At 41.5% G+C, this 21,084-nt stretch overlaps 1 protein-coding gene across 1 annotated transcript; it reads right to left on the reverse strand.

The window, feature by feature from the left end:
- Window positions 1–1,785: 1,785 nt before the first annotated feature.
- On the reverse strand, window positions 1,786–14,701 carry BLOC1S5 (biogenesis of lysosomal organelles complex 1 subunit 5). Its single transcript, XM_077353160.1, has 5 exons — window positions 14,536–14,701; window positions 11,541–11,623; window positions 9,922–10,051; window positions 7,018–7,076; window positions 1,786–3,122 (listed from the first exon to the last, which is right to left on the reverse strand). Exons 1-5 carry the CDS (start codon window positions 14,645–14,647, stop codon window positions 2,946–2,948), a joined length of 561 nt encoding a protein of 186 aa, XP_077209275.1. The 5' UTR covers window positions 14,648–14,701; the 3' UTR covers window positions 1,786–2,945.
- Window positions 14,702–21,084: the final 6,383 nt, after the last annotated feature.

Genomic DNA, 21,084 nt, shown 5'->3' on the forward strand with positions numbered 1-21,084 from the left:
AAGGAGGTCATTTATATAATGCAGGTAGTAGCCAAAGTGGTGATGCAGTAGACCTTTTCCCTCTTATGTGAGCCTAACAAGATTCTCTGGTACCAGACACAATCTATTGTAACAGTGTTTTCACCTTACCACGTTAAGTCAAAAGAAACACTTCCTTGCATAGATTTACCATCAATCCAAATAAATGGTGACCATGTAAACGAAGCAGTTTGGTGAGATTCCAGTTTGGTCCTCACTACCTACCTACGTGTATAACCTGGGAACTTCCACGTCAATGTCGCTGACATGTGCGTGCACGTGAAAGCTTATACCTTAAATAAAGCTTTTTTTGTCTTAAAGCTATTGGACTCAAATGTTATATGCTGTTAAAATATTCATTTGTTGTTACAGTGGTAACATATTTCAATGTCCCCCAACAACTTCAAAATTTTAGAAATTTTCTCTCTACTCCCATGCACCTTGCTTTCTCCCATATTTGTGCAGCTGATTACAGCTTTAGAAGCCCAGTTGGATTTCCCTGTACTTCAACTAGTTACAACCACTTATAGATTTTCTATATAAATGCATGGGGCGAGGAGGGGGGGGATCTGCCCCAAGGTAAAGGAGGAGGAATAGAGAAGTGTTTATTCAGCACATTCAGCAATGAACACATTTCCTTCTTTAAGTCATAAACTGACAGCTCATTTATTAAAGGGAAACTGGAAACCAGTTTCTAGGAAATTTCATTCTGATAATACTCTCTGTAGGTGATGCATGAGGTACAAGTTTGAGTATTAGTACTCCAGCTTGGGAATGAAGGCTTATAGCGAAACTTCCCTCCCTAGTGTCATGGGAATAACACTGGCAACAAGAATGATTTCTAGATCCAAGTAACCTCAGATGGTGCCTCTGCATGGTATAGTGGTTAAGAGAGACGGACTCTAATCTACTTGCACCCAGCTGGGTTAGAAACAGTTCTCTTAGGTCTCTTCTCACAGAGCACATCTCTGGTTTTTAATGCCCTGCTTTTCACTATCCAAGGAGTCCCAACGCATTTTACAAACATGTTCCCTTTCCTCTCCCCACAACAGACATGCTGTGAGCTAGGTAGGGCTGAGAGAGCTCTAAGGGCTCTGCAAAAATAACACTAAAAGGAGGGAGGGTGGGAGCTGGAGGGGGAGGGCCAATCAGGGTGCACCTGGACAGACAGGGCCCTGGACAGTCTCCTCCCAGGAGGCTGTTTCCCAAATATATAAGGAAGTGAAGTGAAATAGTGTTGAGGATAAGAAACATACAGTGGGAGGTTGATAGACAGTATCTAGTTTAAAGGCGTTGGCACCTTCCTTTCGCACACGTCACCTTAAACATCAAAATTACATATTTTATCATGCAATATTAAAACACACTCAGAAGTTATACTGGAACTTGGTTCCTGGAGTCTATATTTAAACCATGAAGTTCATATCTTGTATTTCTATCAAAATCCCACCAATCCTCAGCAATCTAGTCAGAATATTCTTGGCATTCCCCATTTTTAACAAGATGGTTCTGTTAACATACACAGCTAAAATATTCATTAGAAGTTTTATTTTTCCCCTCCCGTCTGGGAAACGTTTTAAAGCCACCTCCCCTCCCCCTCCCGAATCCACAAGAGAATTAGCAACATTCCAGCAGGCCTCGGTGTTGGAAAGTGCTCTTTTTCAGGCCAGGTACCTGATGATGATGATTGATGAAGCTGTCAGCCTTACGGTGGTGGATGGAGCAGCTTGGCAGAAGCCCAGCGTTATTGAAAGAAATCACAAATACTTATTCCGTCTCCTCTGCTTGCTTTAATCACAATATCAAGAGCCTGCCAGGATGGAGCCTGGACACCTTTGCACAGGCGTCCATTGTGAGCCTAGTTGTGAAACAGATCACAAGCAATTTTGTTTTACACATCCCTATTTTGCACACTGCTCGGCAGCCAAAGCAACATTTGATTTTCCTGCCCCCCTGGTTAGCTTGCTCCAACTTTCATCCTGCTATTGAGGTGTCTCTTCTTTTTTTCCCATTTGTTGAAATTCGATTACAAAAAGATAATCAAACAAGCTTGACATCCATCCATCCATCCTGGTAATATTTAATACAAATTATTATAGTGATGAAGACAAGAGCTGGCCATATTCTCTAATACAATCTCTTTGCAAGGAACACAAATTAATATGCCAACGTTGTCATCTGAAGCAAAACATTTACACTTGCAGTGCTTGCAGAAGTCAGAGGTTCTCCTTCCTAACAAGGATCAGCTGACTCCCACAGATTCCAGGTGGACTCAACGTAATGGATGTTTTGTGCATGTTGGACTATGATGCAGGCCAGGGGTGGTCAAACTGTGGCCACAGTTCAGCCACCACTGAGACAGACAAATACATACGGCCAAAGAACTGTTTAAAAAAAAATACTTTGCTCTTTTCTGGACAGCACCAAGTGATGACAGGAATACTTTGTTCCAAAAGACCTCCTGCCTCTCTTGGTAATCAACCTGCTAGCCTAAGCGGTGTAAATATCAACCCAAGACTATTTACTTCTGCCACTTTGCAGCATCCGGAGGCTTTTGGAGTTTAATTTCCATAATCCACAAGACTGTTTAGTCACATCTTCTCACAAAATGTCATCTTCTCTCCCAAGTCAAATTCATGCACATCTCCCTCCAGTCTGTGCTATGGCAATGCAGATCTCATTATAACGACTGAATGAAAACTCAGATCTACTGGAAGGGATAATTGAAGTTGATACAATCAAACTAATTTCATTTGTTAGGAAAGATTACTGGCAGCACACACACCTTATGTTAAAAAAAAACACTGATCTTTTTTTAAAGTTCTTGCTACTGCCGCTGTGTTGTGTGATCTGCGATACTGTGCTGGTAATTCTGTGACGCAGAGTGTCGGAACCAGGTGAGCAACAATACTGCAAAACAAGAGCCCTTAAAGCGTGTGCTTGTTCAAGTCCTTCTCCATTATGGCGTACTGTTCTTTAAGGCGCTCCATAGCTTTGGCATGTTCTTCATCCACAACTGCTTTTAGGCTGTGCTGTTCCTTCAGAAATTCCTCCCACTGGGCTATTCGTTGCTTTTCACCAGCCGTTAACTTCTCGGTCTGAAGCTGACGAGAGAAAGGAAGCCCTGTCACTTCTACACAGTTAGGGGTGGTTTACAAAGAAAAGTTTGCAGTGGATAACCCCCCCCCCCCCCGACCCCCCACAAAAAGAAAAAGAAACCAGATTTCGCTCCAGCAGTGATTCTTGAACTTTGTCGTAACGGAACTTCCTTAGGTAAAGGAGATAGACTTCTAAAGGTATTTTTGCCCAAGAATGTTCCACATTCTTTTCAATCTCTCATCTACTGCAAAGCAGCTATGTAGCAGAAGACACACAAGAAACAAATTCTGCCATTTCAGGAGATGGGAATTTTTCACAGGCAGGGGTGATAGTTTTCTTCTTGAAAACGCAAAGAGAGGCAGAAAAAGGAGGATGTCACGCTGTTATGGGATACTGTGTAACTTCTGTTTAGGGACATTGTATATATTCCATACCCTGCAGCTTGACACCAGCCTCATAAACACCACTTTACTTTCAAGTCAACTGGCTTTGAGATGGCCTCAGCACAAAGGTTAGAAACTTCACCCTTGTGAAGGCCATGGCAAGAAATCAGTACCTCTGCAATGCACAAGCAATTTTCCAATGAGAAACTTTAGAATCAGAGGCTTTAAAACATAGCTTGTTCTCAGTGTTTTCTGGAAGACATCATGGGGAAAGGAACTGATGCAGCTGTCGCTCTAGTGTAATTAAGAAAAATGGTTGTACTGGTACAGTATGTACCTCAAGCAAGATTCATCAAAAGAAAAGGGAAGAGACACTGTTTTGGAAAAATGGACCTTAGAAATCACAAAAGCTTGTAATTGATACTTCTTCCATTGCCTCCCAACCCTGGTGCACTGTGGGGAACACCGCTCTCTATGGTGTTCTACTGGGGATGTTTCACAGCCCTGGGAACTGTCCCATTTCTCCAAAGAAGTCCACTTCATACTTAGAAAACCACTGCGGTATGCTCTTCAGCTTGAAGCAGTCCAGTCTTGGCTGCATTCAGCTCTTCAACTGTTCAAGCAACAAGAAGTCAAAGGGCATTTGATTGGCTGAGGCTAGTTTTTTGCCTACTCTCACACAATATTCATTCATTCTACATCCAATGTGAGTAACCCGGGGAGGTGGGGGTACTGTTTTCATGTATTTTCTGTTTCTATTGGAGATGTGGAGTATGCCTTCTTCTTCAAACTGCCTTTAGAGAACACGGAGTAGCACAGGGTACATTTTAGTAAACCAACGCACCCTCCTGAGTGTTGCAAAATCCTCTTAGACACTTAATCTATAAATACAAATAACCAGACAAACCCCGTCAGTGCTTGGATTTACTCTGTTCTGGCAACACATCAATATTTAGCTTGAAAGATTAATAAGCACAGCTTTCTCCATTCAAGCATCTCCTTTATCCAGCACAACAGCTAGCTTCAGCAAAACAGGTGAGAAGAACCAGCATCACCACTGCTAACCTTGGTATGCTCACTCTAAAAAGGGACTCTGATATACTAGAACGCTGTATACAGTACCTGTCACTCTCCATCACAGGTAAACTTGAGAAACATGTAGTGTATCCAGGACAGAACTGTCTTGTTCATGTAGTAAGGAACTGCCCAATGACGCACATAAGCCTAGGAAAGCCACCCATTTTTTTGAAGAGAATAATTTTTGGCATTCCCAGAAAGTGTGGAGGGTGGAAGCGAACTCTTTAAAATAAACTAAAAATGATTCCTTTTTTAAAAAGCCAGCAACCTTTTCCAGCTAAGCCATGCAGCGGCACAGAAAAGAGACTGCTCACTGAAGAGATTCATAAGTAGCTCTACAGTTTGCAGGAGATCTCCAACACAGAAGCATTCAGCCATTTCAGAAAGATACGTTTGTTATCTTTCTGTATTTGAGAACAATACAAAAAGTTGTCATACACGTGATTTGTTGTTGTTATGTGCGAAGTCGTGTCCGACCCATCGTGACCCCATGGACAATGATCCTCCAGGCCTTCCTGTCCTCTACCATTCCCCGGAGTCCATTTAAGTTCGCACCTACTGCTTCAGTGACTCCATCCATCATACACGTGATTATGTTTTCCTAAAGGGGGAAAATGTTTCCCCATATAATGACAGAATACCATGATGGAACCTGGAGGTGCATTCAAGAAAATTTATCTTGGGAAGACTAAATGAATGGATCCTGTTTGTACATGAAGTTCTGACTTAAGGAACTTCTATGCTGGGCAAGGTAGCTGGGAGGTTTCTGTTGTTTCCTATAGCATACACTCCCACTTGGCTTGCTTAACAAGAGCCCTACAAATCCCTCTGTGCCCTGTTTGACATATGATGTGATCTGAATTGCACAGGCTAGCCTTTAAGGGGAGTGGTAAGTGAATGGCTCTAGTAGGCATCAGTGCCCTGAAATGACATGACCCCTTTGGCCCCATTCAACTCTACAATGCAAGGTATTAACACCCATTTTTATTTGACATTACTGCATAATTTACTCCCTGGTAAAAGCTGAAGCAGAGCTGAGTTTCAGGCATGAGTTGGCAAAGTATTGCTGAACCATGGAGTTGTCACTGGAATTCAAAATGAGATTACTGGTTCTGGTAATGGTGACTGTAATCTGTGTGGATATTAGCACTAGCATTAGATACCATTTAACTCTTAAAAGGGGGAAAGGAGGGGAAATTAATACTTTCACCTTGCTTTTCATGTATGTGAACCTAAAGCACACTCCAAATGTCCTGCCCAGTTAGAATTTAGAAACATGAAATCTATGTTGGGCCCAACAGAATTTTGCTGCCATATGGTGCATTCATACCCATTACTGTACTTACAAGCATTAAGTGTAGCTGCACCCTACTTTACAATACATCTCTATGGCAGAACATATACCCGAAAGGGCTGCCTCTCCATAGCACTGAAGTACAGAACTAAGACGGGGAATTAACGTCTTGCACAGTTTTTCCTAATCCTGAGGTTTTAGAGCATCTGTATTGCAAACAAGCAATGTGCAGCCATGTGAGAGATTCCAGTGAGTCACATGTTCTTATAATATGGTCTTTCATTAAATAACATCTCCTATGAAACACTTCCATTTCAATAAGCCATATTCATAGTATGTTCACTGTTTTCAGCTAACCAGGAAAGATTTACATTTCCATTCTGTTGGGTATTTTTTGTTCCACAGAAAGAGGGATTTTAATTTCTTTAACCGTTTCTTTTTCCTTTTTTTTCTGTAGCTGTGAAGGAAATTCAACGAAAAAGTTTCCACATATGAGAAAAGCGAATCTGGTAACTCTATTAGTTTGGAAATTCTAAAAAACCCACCAATGGCAGCTTTACTCAGCTCTTTCCTACAGCTGTTGAAGTTACTACAGAGGAAGGTGTGCCTCAGAATTTTTATTTATTTACTGATGGGTTCTGCAGTAACATACAGGCTCACTATAACAGAGCCCATGAATCTCAAAGCTCATTCACTCTGCCATGCAAGAACACAATTTTATCTGTGGGGCCACCCAAAGCAAACTAGAGATTCATACTGCTTGTATGTCAAGGCTGAAACAAGATCAAATTGGTACAGTAGTTACATTTACAATCCAATAAGGCAGAAACCTTGCATTAGCCCCAGAGCACTGCACTACAACCTCCTGATCCATTCTCAAAGTTGTTACTTGTCATGCTTGAGTGATGCACTGACCATCCTATTCTAACACCATGCAGAGATTTACTGCATAACACTTGCTAAAGATTTTGGTTTTTAAAAAGTCCTGTTTTCTATAGCAAAATCATGAGCAGCCATGAGGGGGAAAAAGTAAGCACAGGAAGAGGAGACAGGAGAAAAAGGACAAATACTTTGAAGGTGTGTCACATTGAAAGTCAAGATGACACATACAAGGATAATTTACAAATTAGTTACATGAAACCTTACCTGTTTTTCTTCCTGTTCTCTCTGCTGGAGTCTGCTGATCATCTCATTGCCGGCTTGCACTGGAATATTGACATGAATATTATTTCATTGCCTATTTTCACTCCCAAAGCACAATACTACGCCACCTTGTCCTCAGCAACTGATTTCTTTACAAAATGTGTGCCTTGTCTTTCTGTCCCTATCAGGGCCACCACTGGAATTGGTCCAGTGCAAGCCTTTAGTAAAATGACGGATGGGCTGCGTGAACTACATAAAAAATTCTGTATCAATACAATTCAAATTTTACATCAAGAAAGATGGAATCCTGCAACCTGCATAAATCATATCAATGTCACTATTTCATATAGTCACATTTTGCGTAACACTGCCAGTCCTTGTTTCTTTACTCCAGCATCAGAACTCTTCTGATATTTCCTTTATATCCTCCTTCTCTTAAGACTGAAGGCAAGGCCCTGTGCCTTATTTTTATTGATGCATTGTGCCTGCTACCTAGATTGTGGCCTGAATTTTAATGGAGACCCTCTGGGAGACAGAGAAACAGAATAAAAACATAACCATCAAAACAACACATTCAGATCAATAAACAAACTGCATGCACAGCCAGAGTAGTCTTTGTTGTTTCTGTGAGAGCATTCCCTACTGCTGAAATTGATTTTTAAATTTAAGAACCGCTAACCTCCAAGAAAAGCTCAGGTTTTAAGAGTTCTCCACTTATATCTATTTCGTTCCATCAATGGCCATTAATGATTCTAGAAGTGGGTATTCTACATACAAATACTACTATGTGAATCACTGAATCATCATTCAATATTAAAAGTCTGCCGTGAAGCAGTAACAATGGACCTTCTCAAAGCATGTGCAACTTTAAAAACTTTTTAAAGGCTCTTTATTGCTCTGTTAAACATGAAAGGTAATAGCAAAACCAGCAAGGAGTATATTGTAGGATCCACCGTGATCAAGTGCAATCAGGGAATCTAGTGTTCTTGGAACACTGGTACCAGAATTCAATGACAGTGCTTGAAACCTGGTTTTAGAAACAGCAATCCAGGCAATCCATCCCACCTGCTATGCAAAATCAACTTAGTTGTAATGCTACCACCAATAACAGTAGCCTAATTAGATACAGTTTTTTTCTCTCCAATGGGGGCCCAAGCACCTTAAAACAATCTTCTCCTTCCCTCTTTGTTATAAATCATCCTTGGTGATACATTAGGCAGTGTAAGTCACATTTCTCACATCCTTGTCTAATACAATAACCATGACAAATAGAGCGAGCCAGTTTGGTGTTGTGGTTAAGAGTGCGGACTTCTAATCTGGCGAGCCGGGTTTGATTCCCTGCACCTCCTCCACATGCAGCCAGCTGGGTGACCTTGGGCTCGCCACAGCACTGATAAAGCTGTTCTGACTGAGCAGTGATATCAGGGCTCTCTCAGCTTCACCCCACCTCACAGGGTGTCTGTTGTGGGGAGAGGAAAGGGAAAGCGACTGTAAGCTGTTTGGAGACTCCTTCGGGTAGAGAAAAGCAGGGTATAAGAACCAACTTTACTTCTTCTACATATATTGAAATAACAATCTCCTAACTTACAATATTTGATTTTATTTCAAACTGACCTCCTCACTTATTTCATTCTTACCTGATTCATAGTTGAAATTACGTATATGTGCCCACTGTGCACCTGTATTTACCAGAACTTCATTATTTTACCTGCCTATTCAGTCTTTGATTCTGGAAACTGACTAGAACCTTTTTTTTTAAAACAACAACCAGAAAATAAATTTACAAACCAATATTCCATTTCTTGGCTTGAACAGGAGTCGCTATGTTACAAACAAATTATATGTGTTATAGGGTTGGGGAATATTGCCTAACAAAAATGTAATTTGCCATTTTCTGCCTGATCTGAGGAAGGGAGCGTTGACTCTTAAAGACAACCCTGTTGTCTTTAAATTGTTACTGGACTTAAATCTTGCTCTTCTACTGCAAACCAATGCAGCTACCCACCTGAACCTACATTCAAACAAACCGTAAGTCCAAGCAAAGGCTCCTTACACAACATTTTGGCTCCTCCATCTGATTTCCAAGCAGACTTGTAAAATTGTGCAAAATTTAAAAACTGGGACAACTATCAACCCCCCCCCCCCCAAGAACTCACACTTGGAATCATCAGCCAACCAAGTTTGACTATCATATTTAACAATGATGGGGTCTGTGCAGTCAAATGCAGAGAGGAAGACCAGCTTGGTCAGCATTTACTGTCCCCACGTATTATTTAGAATGCCGCTGCCCAGTGTATAGGATTATTTTCCAGAAGTGGTATCACTGCAAGAAAATTGCAGGACAGTACCATACAATGACGCCACTCTATGGGAAGGGTCTGTTACTAATGCAGAATACTGCAACCACTATAGTAGGAGGCATTTTAAATTTAAAGGCTGGGTATGTTTCAAACAAAATTAAATAAATGGGGTAGAATTCCTTCTCTGTAACAGAGCATCTGTTTACAGGGAGAAAGCTTCAGATATCTTCAGTTAAAAGGATCAGATAGCAGGGGATGAAAGCCTTCTCCCGGAGACCTCAGAGACCCACTGTTGGTCACAGTATTCAGTGCTGGTCTTGGTAGACCAATGTTCTGGCTTTGCAATAGGCAGCTTCATGCATGTCTTTAAATAAAATATGTGGGTATTTTGGAGAGCATTTGAAAGCGCTGCACAGCTGTTCAGCATGTATTCTCTTACTAGATTTTATTTAAGACTTATATCCTTGTTTTTCATCACAAATGAACTGGAGGCAACTTGCCCCACAAAGTTACGTAGAAGGTTTCACATGGGCCATGGAGTTGTTCAGCTTGAAACCCCCCAAAGAATTTCAAAGGCAAAAAGCAGAAAACAAATAATTTGGCTTACATCTTTTGAGCACTTCATTTAGATTGTCATGCATGACTCGTTCACACTTAGGCAAAGTTTGATCATTTGCTTCAAAAACTGTGTTCTTCATGTTTTCAAGAACTCGCACTTCTCGGAAGCTACGTTTTTCCTATTGAAAAAGTTAAAAGAGAGAAAGTCTAAGCTTACGTTATTTGTTGACATTCAAATGATATCCAGTGCACTTAAATGATTTAAACAGCAAAACTTATTCATTTACCAAATTTATTTCTTTATGGTTATTTATAGTCCACTTTTTCAAAGGGACTTCAAACATATTACATGTAGTTAATCAATACAATTAACAATTCTATAAACAATGCATTAGGAACGCAGACGAACCAACCAGGACGAACTAAAGCATAGCATAAATGTTAATAGAAGATATTAAGTGGTGCGAAAATTACATAATAGGGTGCTACCTATAGTAAGCTATACACAGCAGTAAAGACTACAGTCCCTGAACATTTATCCAAGTAAGCAAGCTATACTATAGCACGTCCATCCCATCATCCATCTACACATAACTTCTACTACATTCAAATAAAAAACCTAACCCCTTCAAAAACCTTAACATACTTGGTGTGATCTTGATTATTACAGCAACAGCATTGAAGGGAAATCAACGTGACAGATTAAGAGTTACTAGTAGTAAGGTTCTGCCAACTCTTCCTCCAACTGTATAATTATTCTTAAAGTTATGCTGCCATCTTGTGGAGACAACTCATCTAGGGTTGTATCTTTTTACACTATGGTTGTATTTTTAACATTTAAAGGGGCAATTTTGTTTAGATCATACTGTTAAAGATAGGGTATATTTTAGACACTTTCAAACAAGGCCTTAATTATTCCAAATAAATAATACCCTATGCACCAGATATGGCTGGTATCATCCCCATTAATACTTTCTGTGAACTCTTGCTACAAGAGATTTGAAAATGAATTTGGACCCATCGTTTTGATCCATCTATATAGATTATTCCTCTTCTACTGCAAACCAATACATCTACCCACTTGAACCTACCATGACTACAGTAAGAGTACACACTTCCCAGCCCTGCATTAAAGCTTGAAGAATTCCACTTAACGCTATACTAATTTATCTGACTAGAAGTAGCAGCAAAGGAAGATTGGGACATGCCACAAAAAGGGCAGAAATGCAATTTTCCACATGGATGCTCCCCAAAACAGGCAACATGCATCATGGGGACAAAAGCTGAACAACCTGATTTTTCATATTTAAAAATAAGCATTTATAGTGTTTGTGGTTGCAAATGAAACCACAAAAGTGATAATAAGAAAAACCTTGGTGAACTCAGGTCACTCGCAGTCTCAAGACTTAGCTTCCTCACGGGGCTGTTGTGAACATACAGTGAAGGAGAAGAGGACTATGTAAGCTGCTTTAGGTACCCATTGGGGAGTAAGGCAGGGTTTAAATGAAATAATGATAATATTTAATTAGACAACATATATGCACAGCCATGTATTAACAAAAAACAACTCACAAGGGGGAAAACAAAGGCAAAACAAACATGAAATGAAGAAGGAAGAAAATGTTTTCCAAGGTACCTTATTTCAAAACATAAAACATCAAAGCTTACTTCGAATTCTTTAACGAAGTAACGAATTTCTCCTTGAATGACTGGTCTGTGATCCAAAAGCCGAGAATATATTTCTCCAACATCTAGGTGAAAATGAACAATAGTCATTTTAAAATGTTAATGAGTTATTTCAGCAAGCATGAAATGACACTGAGTCAACAGCTCTAGTTCAACAACTCTCCTGTATCATTCCATCCTCTTCTTCCTTCCTTCCCTCTTCCAACAGCTGAGTGGAAAGAAATGTCTTAAAGTTGGGCAGGTTTTTTGCTTTATAATGAGTTATCTTCTGTGTATGCAAGCACCATTTTAGGAAGTCTCAGCTGAGCTTTCCTCAACTTTATTTACTAAAACAACAGAGAACAGAATCTGGCCAGGAGATATAACTTTATTTTGGAATAAAAGCCTTATTAGAAGAGTCTTGTTTAAAGCTTATATCCCAATATCAAACTGCCTCACTGCAAACACCTAGTGGCAGCCTGGCGCCACCAGTGCGGAATAGTTCAGAGCCAGGCAACTTCTGCTTGTCTCTGTCCTGGAAACCCTTCAGCATAAGTCAGATATGACTTGCTGGCAGTTTGTACCACCAGCTGTGTGTGGCAACTGGTTTAATATGGCAGTAATATTGCCACGATGATCTGATGCAACAAAACCAAGAATCATACAGAAGCTTAGACATTTGGTATAAACTTCTGTGGTAAGCTTATGCAATGATAAATTTGTTCACATTTTAGGGTTCCACAAAACCATTAGATACAAAGGGTAAGTTTTATAGGGGGAAATATTTTATTAGAATAAGCCTGCTTGATCCATTTCCACACAAATATTTGCCCTTGATTTGGGGATGTTGGCAAATAGGATTGTTTTTCCTGCTTCCCCAGAGCATCATGGCGCATTCACAGAATCATATAATTGGAAGGGGCCATACAGGCCATCTAGTCCAACCCCCTGCTCAACACAGGATTCATGCTCCTCCCCTGCTTTTCTTGGCTTGTCTCAGATCTTTTGCAAATATGCTTTGCTTTGAAGTTTTGGGAAGATAGTATGGGTGGGAAAATTAGGATATTCTGTCCCATATAGCAGTCATTTTCCGTGTCCCTGCAGCAGCCTCTTCCTTCCTGGGCTAATGCGTGTGTGTGGGGGGTGTCCTTATTTATAAAGAATCAGCACTACAATCAGCACTCTACTGTTTTAGCAACAGGAGTAGCAAGTTCTCTGAATCATCAGCTTTCATTTTTAAAAAGTCTCTCGCTCCAGTGGCAAAGATATGCCTTTTCCCTGATATCTTCACAACAGAATGGGCTACAGACTTTAAAAAAATGCTGGGAAGCCACAGAACCTGTTTCAATAAATCAATATATATCTTCTTAGAAATTCTTTTCAGTTTATTTCATAAATTCACCACAAGCTTGTTCTTCTCATCTTCATGTCTTGTGGATTGACCTGTTTTTTATTTTGGCCACTTATCATGACAGCAATGTAGATTTATGTGTTGATTAAAAAAAAAAACTGTTAAAGCCCTGGCAGCCATGAGAAGGGGGAATAACCACAAATCAGGAACCAAGAAAGGAAAACCTGCCATACAAAGCCCAACTTCTACTGTGTTTTTTGTGAAGGGAATAGCATAAAAACAAATTTGCTACCTTTAGCTTACTATTATCCAATTCACTGATTTCTGCCAGTCTTCCGCCTTCCCATACTTGGTCTCCCATCTCCAGCTGTCATCTTGGCATTTACTCACAATCTCCAGGATTTACTAGCCTGATCTTATACACCAAAATTTATTAATGAATTAGCCTCACTCCACAAAGGTTCAGATGATTTGGATATGAATACTAAAATCACCCACTTCCCAAGAGATAAGATCAGCCTGCAGCTGGGGGATATTTAACAAACATTATACAATACACACACACACACACACACACACACACACACACACACACAAATAGCTTTGTACCTAATATCTGCATCAGAATTTGCTTCCAGACGTTAGCAGTTCAGATGCAGGACCAAAGAAAACAAAACAACTCACAAGTATTTAGACATTTAAAAAATGTCACTGACAGGTTCATTTCTTGCCATCTCCACTTAAAATGTCCAGGCACTAGGTGATGCGGAAGACCTCAACCTGAGTCCCTGGAGAGCTGCTGCCAATCTGCTGATGGACCAATGGTCTGATTCAGGATTGCCAGAATATGCAAAAATCAGTAATGTGCTTGAATCAATAGCATGTGAAGAATCTCAAACAGAAGACACTGGAGAAAATGTGTATTTAACAAAGTAACTTCCTGATATTTTTCAAATACTCTCTTCTAGTGTGCTGACTGGCTCTTTGGAGATGCCCTGATCCTTCAATAGCACACTTCCTCCCAGCCTGTCTACATAACAGACTGAAAGACAACAGACATTTAAGTCTTCTTGCTCCTCTTTATATACAAAGATTGTTCCTCTTCCAAACAAAACTAATGTATTCTTTTCAGCAGCCAGAGACTTCGCCCCTCTTTGCATATTTAAACTCTGCCAACTAGGGTTGCCAGCTTTGGGCTGGGAAATGCCTGGAGATTTTGGAGGTGGAACCAGGAGTGGGCAGGATCTCAAAGCAGCCATTTCCAACAGGGGAACAGATCTGTGCCGCCTGGAAATGAGCTATAATTCCAGGCAATTCCTACCTGGGGACTGGCATCCCTACGAACAAGGATAAGGCACCTTCATGCCTTTAAGAACCATAATTCCAAAGGGGCAGCCGTAGGCGTAGCCTCCATTGTTAGCAACGCTAAGGTCTCAGCAATCATGCCCAACCCTGAGCCCTCGCCTGTTCCTTTGGCCTCGTGCAAGGCAAGCAGTTCCTACACCAAGGCGCGTGCCATGCAAGGGCGCATGCGCCAAAACAACTCAGACATTCCTCCGCCCGCCTCCCTCCCTCCCGCCTCCCTCCCTCCCTCCCTTTGACAGTTAGCGACGACTTCGCTGAGGGAAACGAAAGAAGGGATTTTACCTTTTAAAATAGGATGAATAGCCGTCGGGTCCCGCTTCTTACCGCCTCCGCCAGAAACCGATAACTCTTCCGATTTACTTGGGGACGGAGTCATGGGACCGCTACCACTCATCGTTAACGCCCTTCGGCCGGGCGATGAAATTGCGCATGCGCCACAATAGGACGAGAAGAACTGTAGAGCGCATGTGTAAAAGCAACCTTCCCGTTGGCTGGTGTCCGCCTCATAGGCGGGCTTTTCTGTGATGGGACCAATCAAAGTCAGCCCAGGGTACCTGGCGGGGCTGTTGGGAATCCCCAGGTCGCTTTGGCAGGTAAAAGCCAAGGGAAACCGTGAGCTGAAGCTGCATTTTCCTGGTCGACCGTGCTGTTGTCGAATGAGCGATAGAATAAAAATATATTAGTCTTCAAAGTGCCACCGTATTGCTTTTTATATATGGAGAGTTGACCTCGCAGAAGGAGTTGACGTTTGATAAGTGTTGGTTTATTCATTTCTTGTTCGTCTTTCTGGTACGAACTCAAGGCGGATTGTGAAGTGCCATAATACTTCGTAGTCCGTCATATACATACATACACACAATATTGTATAGATCTATATCTATAAAAGGTGGCATAAAAATCTAAATACAATTAAAATATATAATATTTATATGAAATAAAGTTTTTGCTACTGCTCCATATCTATAAAATAAAAACCTGTCATATATACATAAAATGTTGCTGGAAAGATAATAACCATGTCCCATAATGCAATTAATTGATTACCTTACCACCTTTTCAACATCTGGATGTATTGTGTATAGCATATAAATGACAATTGTGTATGGACTTATTTGTAGATATTTGGAAACCTTTTATAGAGGATTATCTGCAGACTTGCAGCCATGATGGTTCCATTTAATTATATGTTTTTCCCTTCTGTTTGGAGATTTGATGTGTACGACAAAAACATTAAAGATAATTTTAAAAAGATTGTGTGCAAAAATAAAGTGTAAAAAAAGTAAAGTACATAGAAGGGACAATACCAATTACACTAGCTAAAAATCAACAAATTACACTAGCTAAAATTAAACAAAATAGAAACAATACAATGTCACAGAAACAGGATTTCACAAATAGAGGAGGGTTTATTAATGTTGTTTGGATCCAGCTACGATTACCTCCGGTCTGGGATTCCTCGTTGTTCCTTTCTCTTTTCTGATGACAGCTCAGTACTGTGCATCTTTATTGAGAATGGGTGCATATAGGATTGCAAGCCCCACTGACTTCAAGCCATTGTAAAAGTGCATATGGCAATCTTCAGCATCTTTCTCTGAATGTGGAGTCAGCTATTCACTTTGTAGGCAAAATCATCTGGATTTGAGTTGAACTACCAATTCCGATTGCAAACTTAAATGGACTCCGGGGAATGGTAGAGGACAGGAAGGCCTGGAGGATCATTGTCCATGGGGTCGCGATGGGTTGGACATGACTTCGCACCTAACAACAACAAACCAATTACGATATAGACTGAAACTCCAGAGATGGTTTTATCTCATTTTGTGTTGATTGGCTGGTGAAAAACTGTTGATCAGAGATCTTCCTAGAGAATGACAAAATACATTGAAACTTGTAGATCATACGGAAACATACTCTGTCTTTTATTGTGAAGTGTTTGCTTTTGTGGTGTGCTGTTCCCAGCAGGGAGGCCTCAAGAAGTGGGAGTGGTCAGTTCACCATCTTTCCAGGTGGTGCTTCAGAGGGATCTATCCTGTCCTTTCCTGTTTGATACATATGAAGCTGCTGGTGAGATCATATACAAGCCTGTTGTTGGATGCCTTTGCTGTTCTGATGACACTCGGCAACATCTCTTTTTGCCTAGAGTTGCCAGGCAGGGGTAGTCAACTTGTGGACCTCCAGATGTCCTTGGACTACAATTCCCATGAGCCCCTGCCAGCAAACACTGGCAGGGGCTCATGGGAATTGTAGTCCATGGACATCTGGAGGACCACAGGTTGACTACCCCTGATTTAAAGTACAAAACAACCACATAAACAATAGTGACCCGGTAGACATTATATACCTGGACTTTGAAAAGGCTTTTGACAAAGTACCTCACCAAAGACTCCTGAATCATCTTAGAAGTTATGGGATAAGAAGACAGGGTTTTTTTTCTAGTTTTTAGTCTAGTTTTGTTGCTGCTGCCTGAAGACACTGCTCTCGTAAGCAGTGAGTCGTGTGTGAATACATTGCACAACACATGAGCAGAAGAAATCGGAAAAAACAAGATATTTTGTCACACTTCTATGCTTCCCTTCCCTGAAGTGTTGGGGATGCTCACAATATTGTTAAATGCAATTAGTTAACACATACCTTATTATTAAAACATTTTAAATATTAATTAAATTAAAATTTATTAAAACCCCAAGAGTGGCAACTCTCTGTCCAATGGGGGGATGGGGGGGAGGAGAGTGCTGTGCTAATGTAAGTATCTAGTAAAAATACCTGCTATATGCCTAGTTTTATGTCCCAAATAAATTTGGTCTCTCCTGCCTTCCCTCTTTTCCCCCTGACCTCTCCATACATCTAACTGGCTGATTAATCTCAGTAACTATTTTGGGTGCTGGGAGCTATCTGTAATTTTATAGTTTATATTTTTGTCGTAATTATATGTTTTTTTCAATTGTTGTTCACTACCCTGAGATGGCAGTGTCTGAGATGGGCAATAAAAAAAAAGAGAACGAACTTTGAAATGGCGAGCACACCCAGCGGCCCAGGGAGGGCGCGGGTGTGCTATGGGGCCGTGGGGAAGCCATGCCCGGCCCCTCCCTCCCTGGCCCTCCATCCTCCCACCCCCCCCCACGGCGGCCCGCCCTTCCCCCCAGGCAAGAAGCACACCCACAGACTCTTTGAGGCTGCGAGTATACTTCCAGGCCTTCCTCCCCCCACTCCCCTCAGCCCTAGAAACACACCAGGGCCAGGGGAAGGCCTCCATCCCCCCCTTCCTCCCCCTAGAAACACACCAGGGCCAGGGGAAGGCTTCCTGGGCCAGGGGAGGGCCTCCATCCCCCCTTCCTCCCCCCATGTCGGCCCGGCCTTTCCCCCAGCCCTGGAAGCACACCCTCAGCCTCTAGGGCTGGGGGGAAGGCCTCCCTCCCCCCTCCCCTCCAGCAGTGGCACGGCCTTTCCCCCGGGCCCAGAAACACACCCCAGGCCTCTTTGAGGCCCCGGGTGTGCCTCTGGGGCCAGGGGGAAGGCCTCCTTGTTTACTCATGGTGTCCCGCCGCTTCCTGGCCTGACCTGGTGAGGGCCCACTCGGAAGGCACTGCGTGCCTTCTGACTGGGCCCTCACCTAACTGGTTAGAACTCTTGTCCATCCAGGCACGGACGGAAGGCACAACGCGCCTTTCCCCTGGCCCCTCACCTGGCCCGGCCCGGCCCACTCTCCGCCCACTTACCCCTTAATGAAAAAAGATTTTAGAATATTTCTATGATACCTCTCTGGGAAACCTGCTCAAAACAATTCACAAGTATCTGGAAAATGCTTTTTCCCACGAATGGTTCATGCATTGCTATTATGATTTGTTTCCCCTGAATAGGGGTGGTTCAGTGGCAGTATACATGGGCAAGATCTGGGAACAGCTGGGAACAGGGATAGAACATGCATACGTAGTAGGCTTGGTGGAGCAGTCAGGTACTGTTTGGGTACTTACTCATGGCAAATGGCCAGTTGCTTGTTTATCCTACCGTTTTCTGTTGCAATGGGTCTTGTTATTGGTCAAGATACTGATCTGTTGGACTGCTTTCTTCTCTAGGTGGACAATAATTTTTGGGTATTACTTTAGAGCAAACCATTCTTAGATGCTGGAGGCTGTCACATCAATCATATTTCTGTGCAGGAAAATGCCGCTGTGCCTTCACACCTGCATGAGTATCTATTTTGCACAGGTTCAAGTGGGTCATCATGTTGGTCTGAAGTAGCCATTAATCACTCATCTGGACATTTTTATTCTCCGACCATATTTTTTGAACCGGAGTCGAACCCAAAGGACCAATAACTCTGATAACCTTATAGACTTGGCTTGTTCTTCTAGCAAGGCTCTGAAACTGCCAAACATTTTCATCATACTGCACATTTGTTGGATATTTTCATGATGCTGCACACTAATTTATTGCTAATTTACTCTCTCTTGTCTGAAGAAGTATGCATGCACACGGAAGTTCATACCTTGAATAAAACTTTTTGTTGGTCTTAAAGGTGCTCCTGGACTCAAGCTTTGTTTTGTGTCGGCAAAAGAAACAATAATTTACAGCTATTGATGGCAAAATTAACATGCTATAGTTCATCATACATAACAATGTACATCCTTTTTCTTTTTTTAGAGATGATTTCTGCATCAGGGAAAAATATAACAACTTACGGGACTATACTTTATCAGGTCCAATATTATTGCATTTTCATGAAAAGATCTTTAGAACCACATTGTAGAATTTTTTCCTTTGTAAGAAAATAATTGTTTTGGTTTCAGTTTGGATGCTCATGAAGCTTTCCTATGATTTAATTGTGTGCATGATTGTGTATGTGTGTGTTTATATATAGACTGAAGGGATAAGAGGCAGTGGTTATGAAAAGGCAGTGTTTTTAAATCCACTACCTGTCAGTTTGTAAGAAACCGCCATCAAGTCATAAAGCTATAGGGATATTTATTGCTACAAGCATGAAAATCAACATATGTAGTCATCATATGGAGTTTTGGGGAGGATTTACTAAATAAATTGTGTCACTTTTGCCTTGCCATGGAACCCGCTTTCTCTTTTAGGGATCATCTTGCCATTTACGATTAGCGTTAGCAGCATTCTGGATTGCAAAAGCTCCGGATGAACATGCCGAGCCCTGTCATTTGCCCCACAGGCTGTCTAGCAACGATAATCCACTAAAGGATTGTTTCATCCAAGTGGCGGCGTTTGAGTCAAACGTCGGCAACAGGCAGGGAAACTCAAACCTGTTGAGGCAGACTTCTCACAAGATGCAAGGAATCGGAATGACGGCCTTTAAGAGAAAGGGTTGCAGGGGGGTGGGTGTGTCGGAGGATAGCGAAAGGAGACATTCTTTGCGTGAACAGAATAAGTCCATGGGCAGCATCTGTGGTGGAAGAGTGAGACCACGGTTGTGATTGTTGGGAGTTTGTGGGCTGTGATGCCGATCCTGGTCAAAGCCAGCCTAGGGCTTCGCTGTTTGGAGGAATTGCCTTGTCAGATTAGTCACACGGTTACTGTATTTGATGCTCAACCTGGACAGACAGGCCTGCTGGGCAAGAGCTGCTCAGGCAGATGATGTTAGGGGAGGACAAAAAATTACCCACCGCAAGACTAAGAAGACAGATGACACCCAGCAGAAACGGCAAGCCAAGTCTGCGGAATCCACAATACAGCTGGCTGGCCCTAGGCTACCTGCCTCTTTGAAGTGGAATAGACATCGCAGAAGAGCTGTCACATTAGATCACGGGGCTGCAAAATGCTGAAAGAGATTTAGTTCTTCCAATAAAAGGGAAAGTTTAATGGCTCCAAATCTTCCTAACAGCGTCTAAGGTAACATAGTAAAAGGAAAGGGGAATCCTTAAGGTGTAATGACAATAATATTAAAAAAAAAAGAATGCTCACCTCCCTTTTTTCTCTAGAGTGAAGGATGAGCCGGGTTGCGCTCCAGCAGGAGCTGAAATTATTGCAGTCGCTACTGATTCGGGAAATAAAGGTTGTGCCTGCAGGAACGCAAGACAAAACAGCAACAAGTAATCACTTCTGCAAAATGCAGCTCATTCTCCAATCTATAACATCGTTTCCCTGTTACTCAAAAGCTGGGGAGCTCGGGTATTTTAAACCCACCATCCAAAACATGTAGTGTGGAAATACAAATCCCTATTTACCGTTCCAAACAATGGAACAAAGCAGGAAGATTCCACTAGTTTTACTTTCCTACAAATGCTTTTTCTTTTCCCTTTTTGCAAAAAATAATTTCTATTTCAGATTCATATTACATTCTCATATAGTGCACATCACAATGCACCACATATTCATAATTGTCTCATTAATATACAAAATAACCTTACAAAACAGAAAAACAGGATAAAATGTAATCCAGAATTCAATCATGCTCAACTCAAGGCACAAGTGCTGCTGATAAGCGTTTCATTAGCACTATGTGTGCTAGAATCCCTCCTTAGATAGATCTTAGGGTTGCTTCCTTAGTCTGCTCTTTGGATTTATATAAGTTCTAGTACTTGATGATGTACTAGATGTACAAATGCTTTCTGATAAAGTTCAAGCTGTTCAAGGAAGAGTGGAAAAGGCATATTGGGTCATCAATAAACAATCCATAGAAAGGTGTTCAATGTGCAGTGCACATTAAATGGAATTTATGATTTATTTATTTTTGTCTTCTATGGAGTCTTTCCCGCTCAGTTTTTCCATTGTCTGCACATATAGTAAGATTCTCTCTATGGTTTCACCCAATTCATTTATAAGAATGTTGAAGAATACTCAAAACCTTCCTTCAGTCTGATAAAAGAGCCATCG

The sequence above is a fragment of the Paroedura picta genome, chromosome 9 (assembly GCF_049243985.1).
Source record: "Paroedura picta isolate Pp20150507F chromosome 9, Ppicta_v3.0, whole genome shotgun sequence".
NCBI classification, from domain to species: Eukaryota; Metazoa; Chordata; class Lepidosauria; order Squamata; family Gekkonidae; genus Paroedura; species Paroedura picta.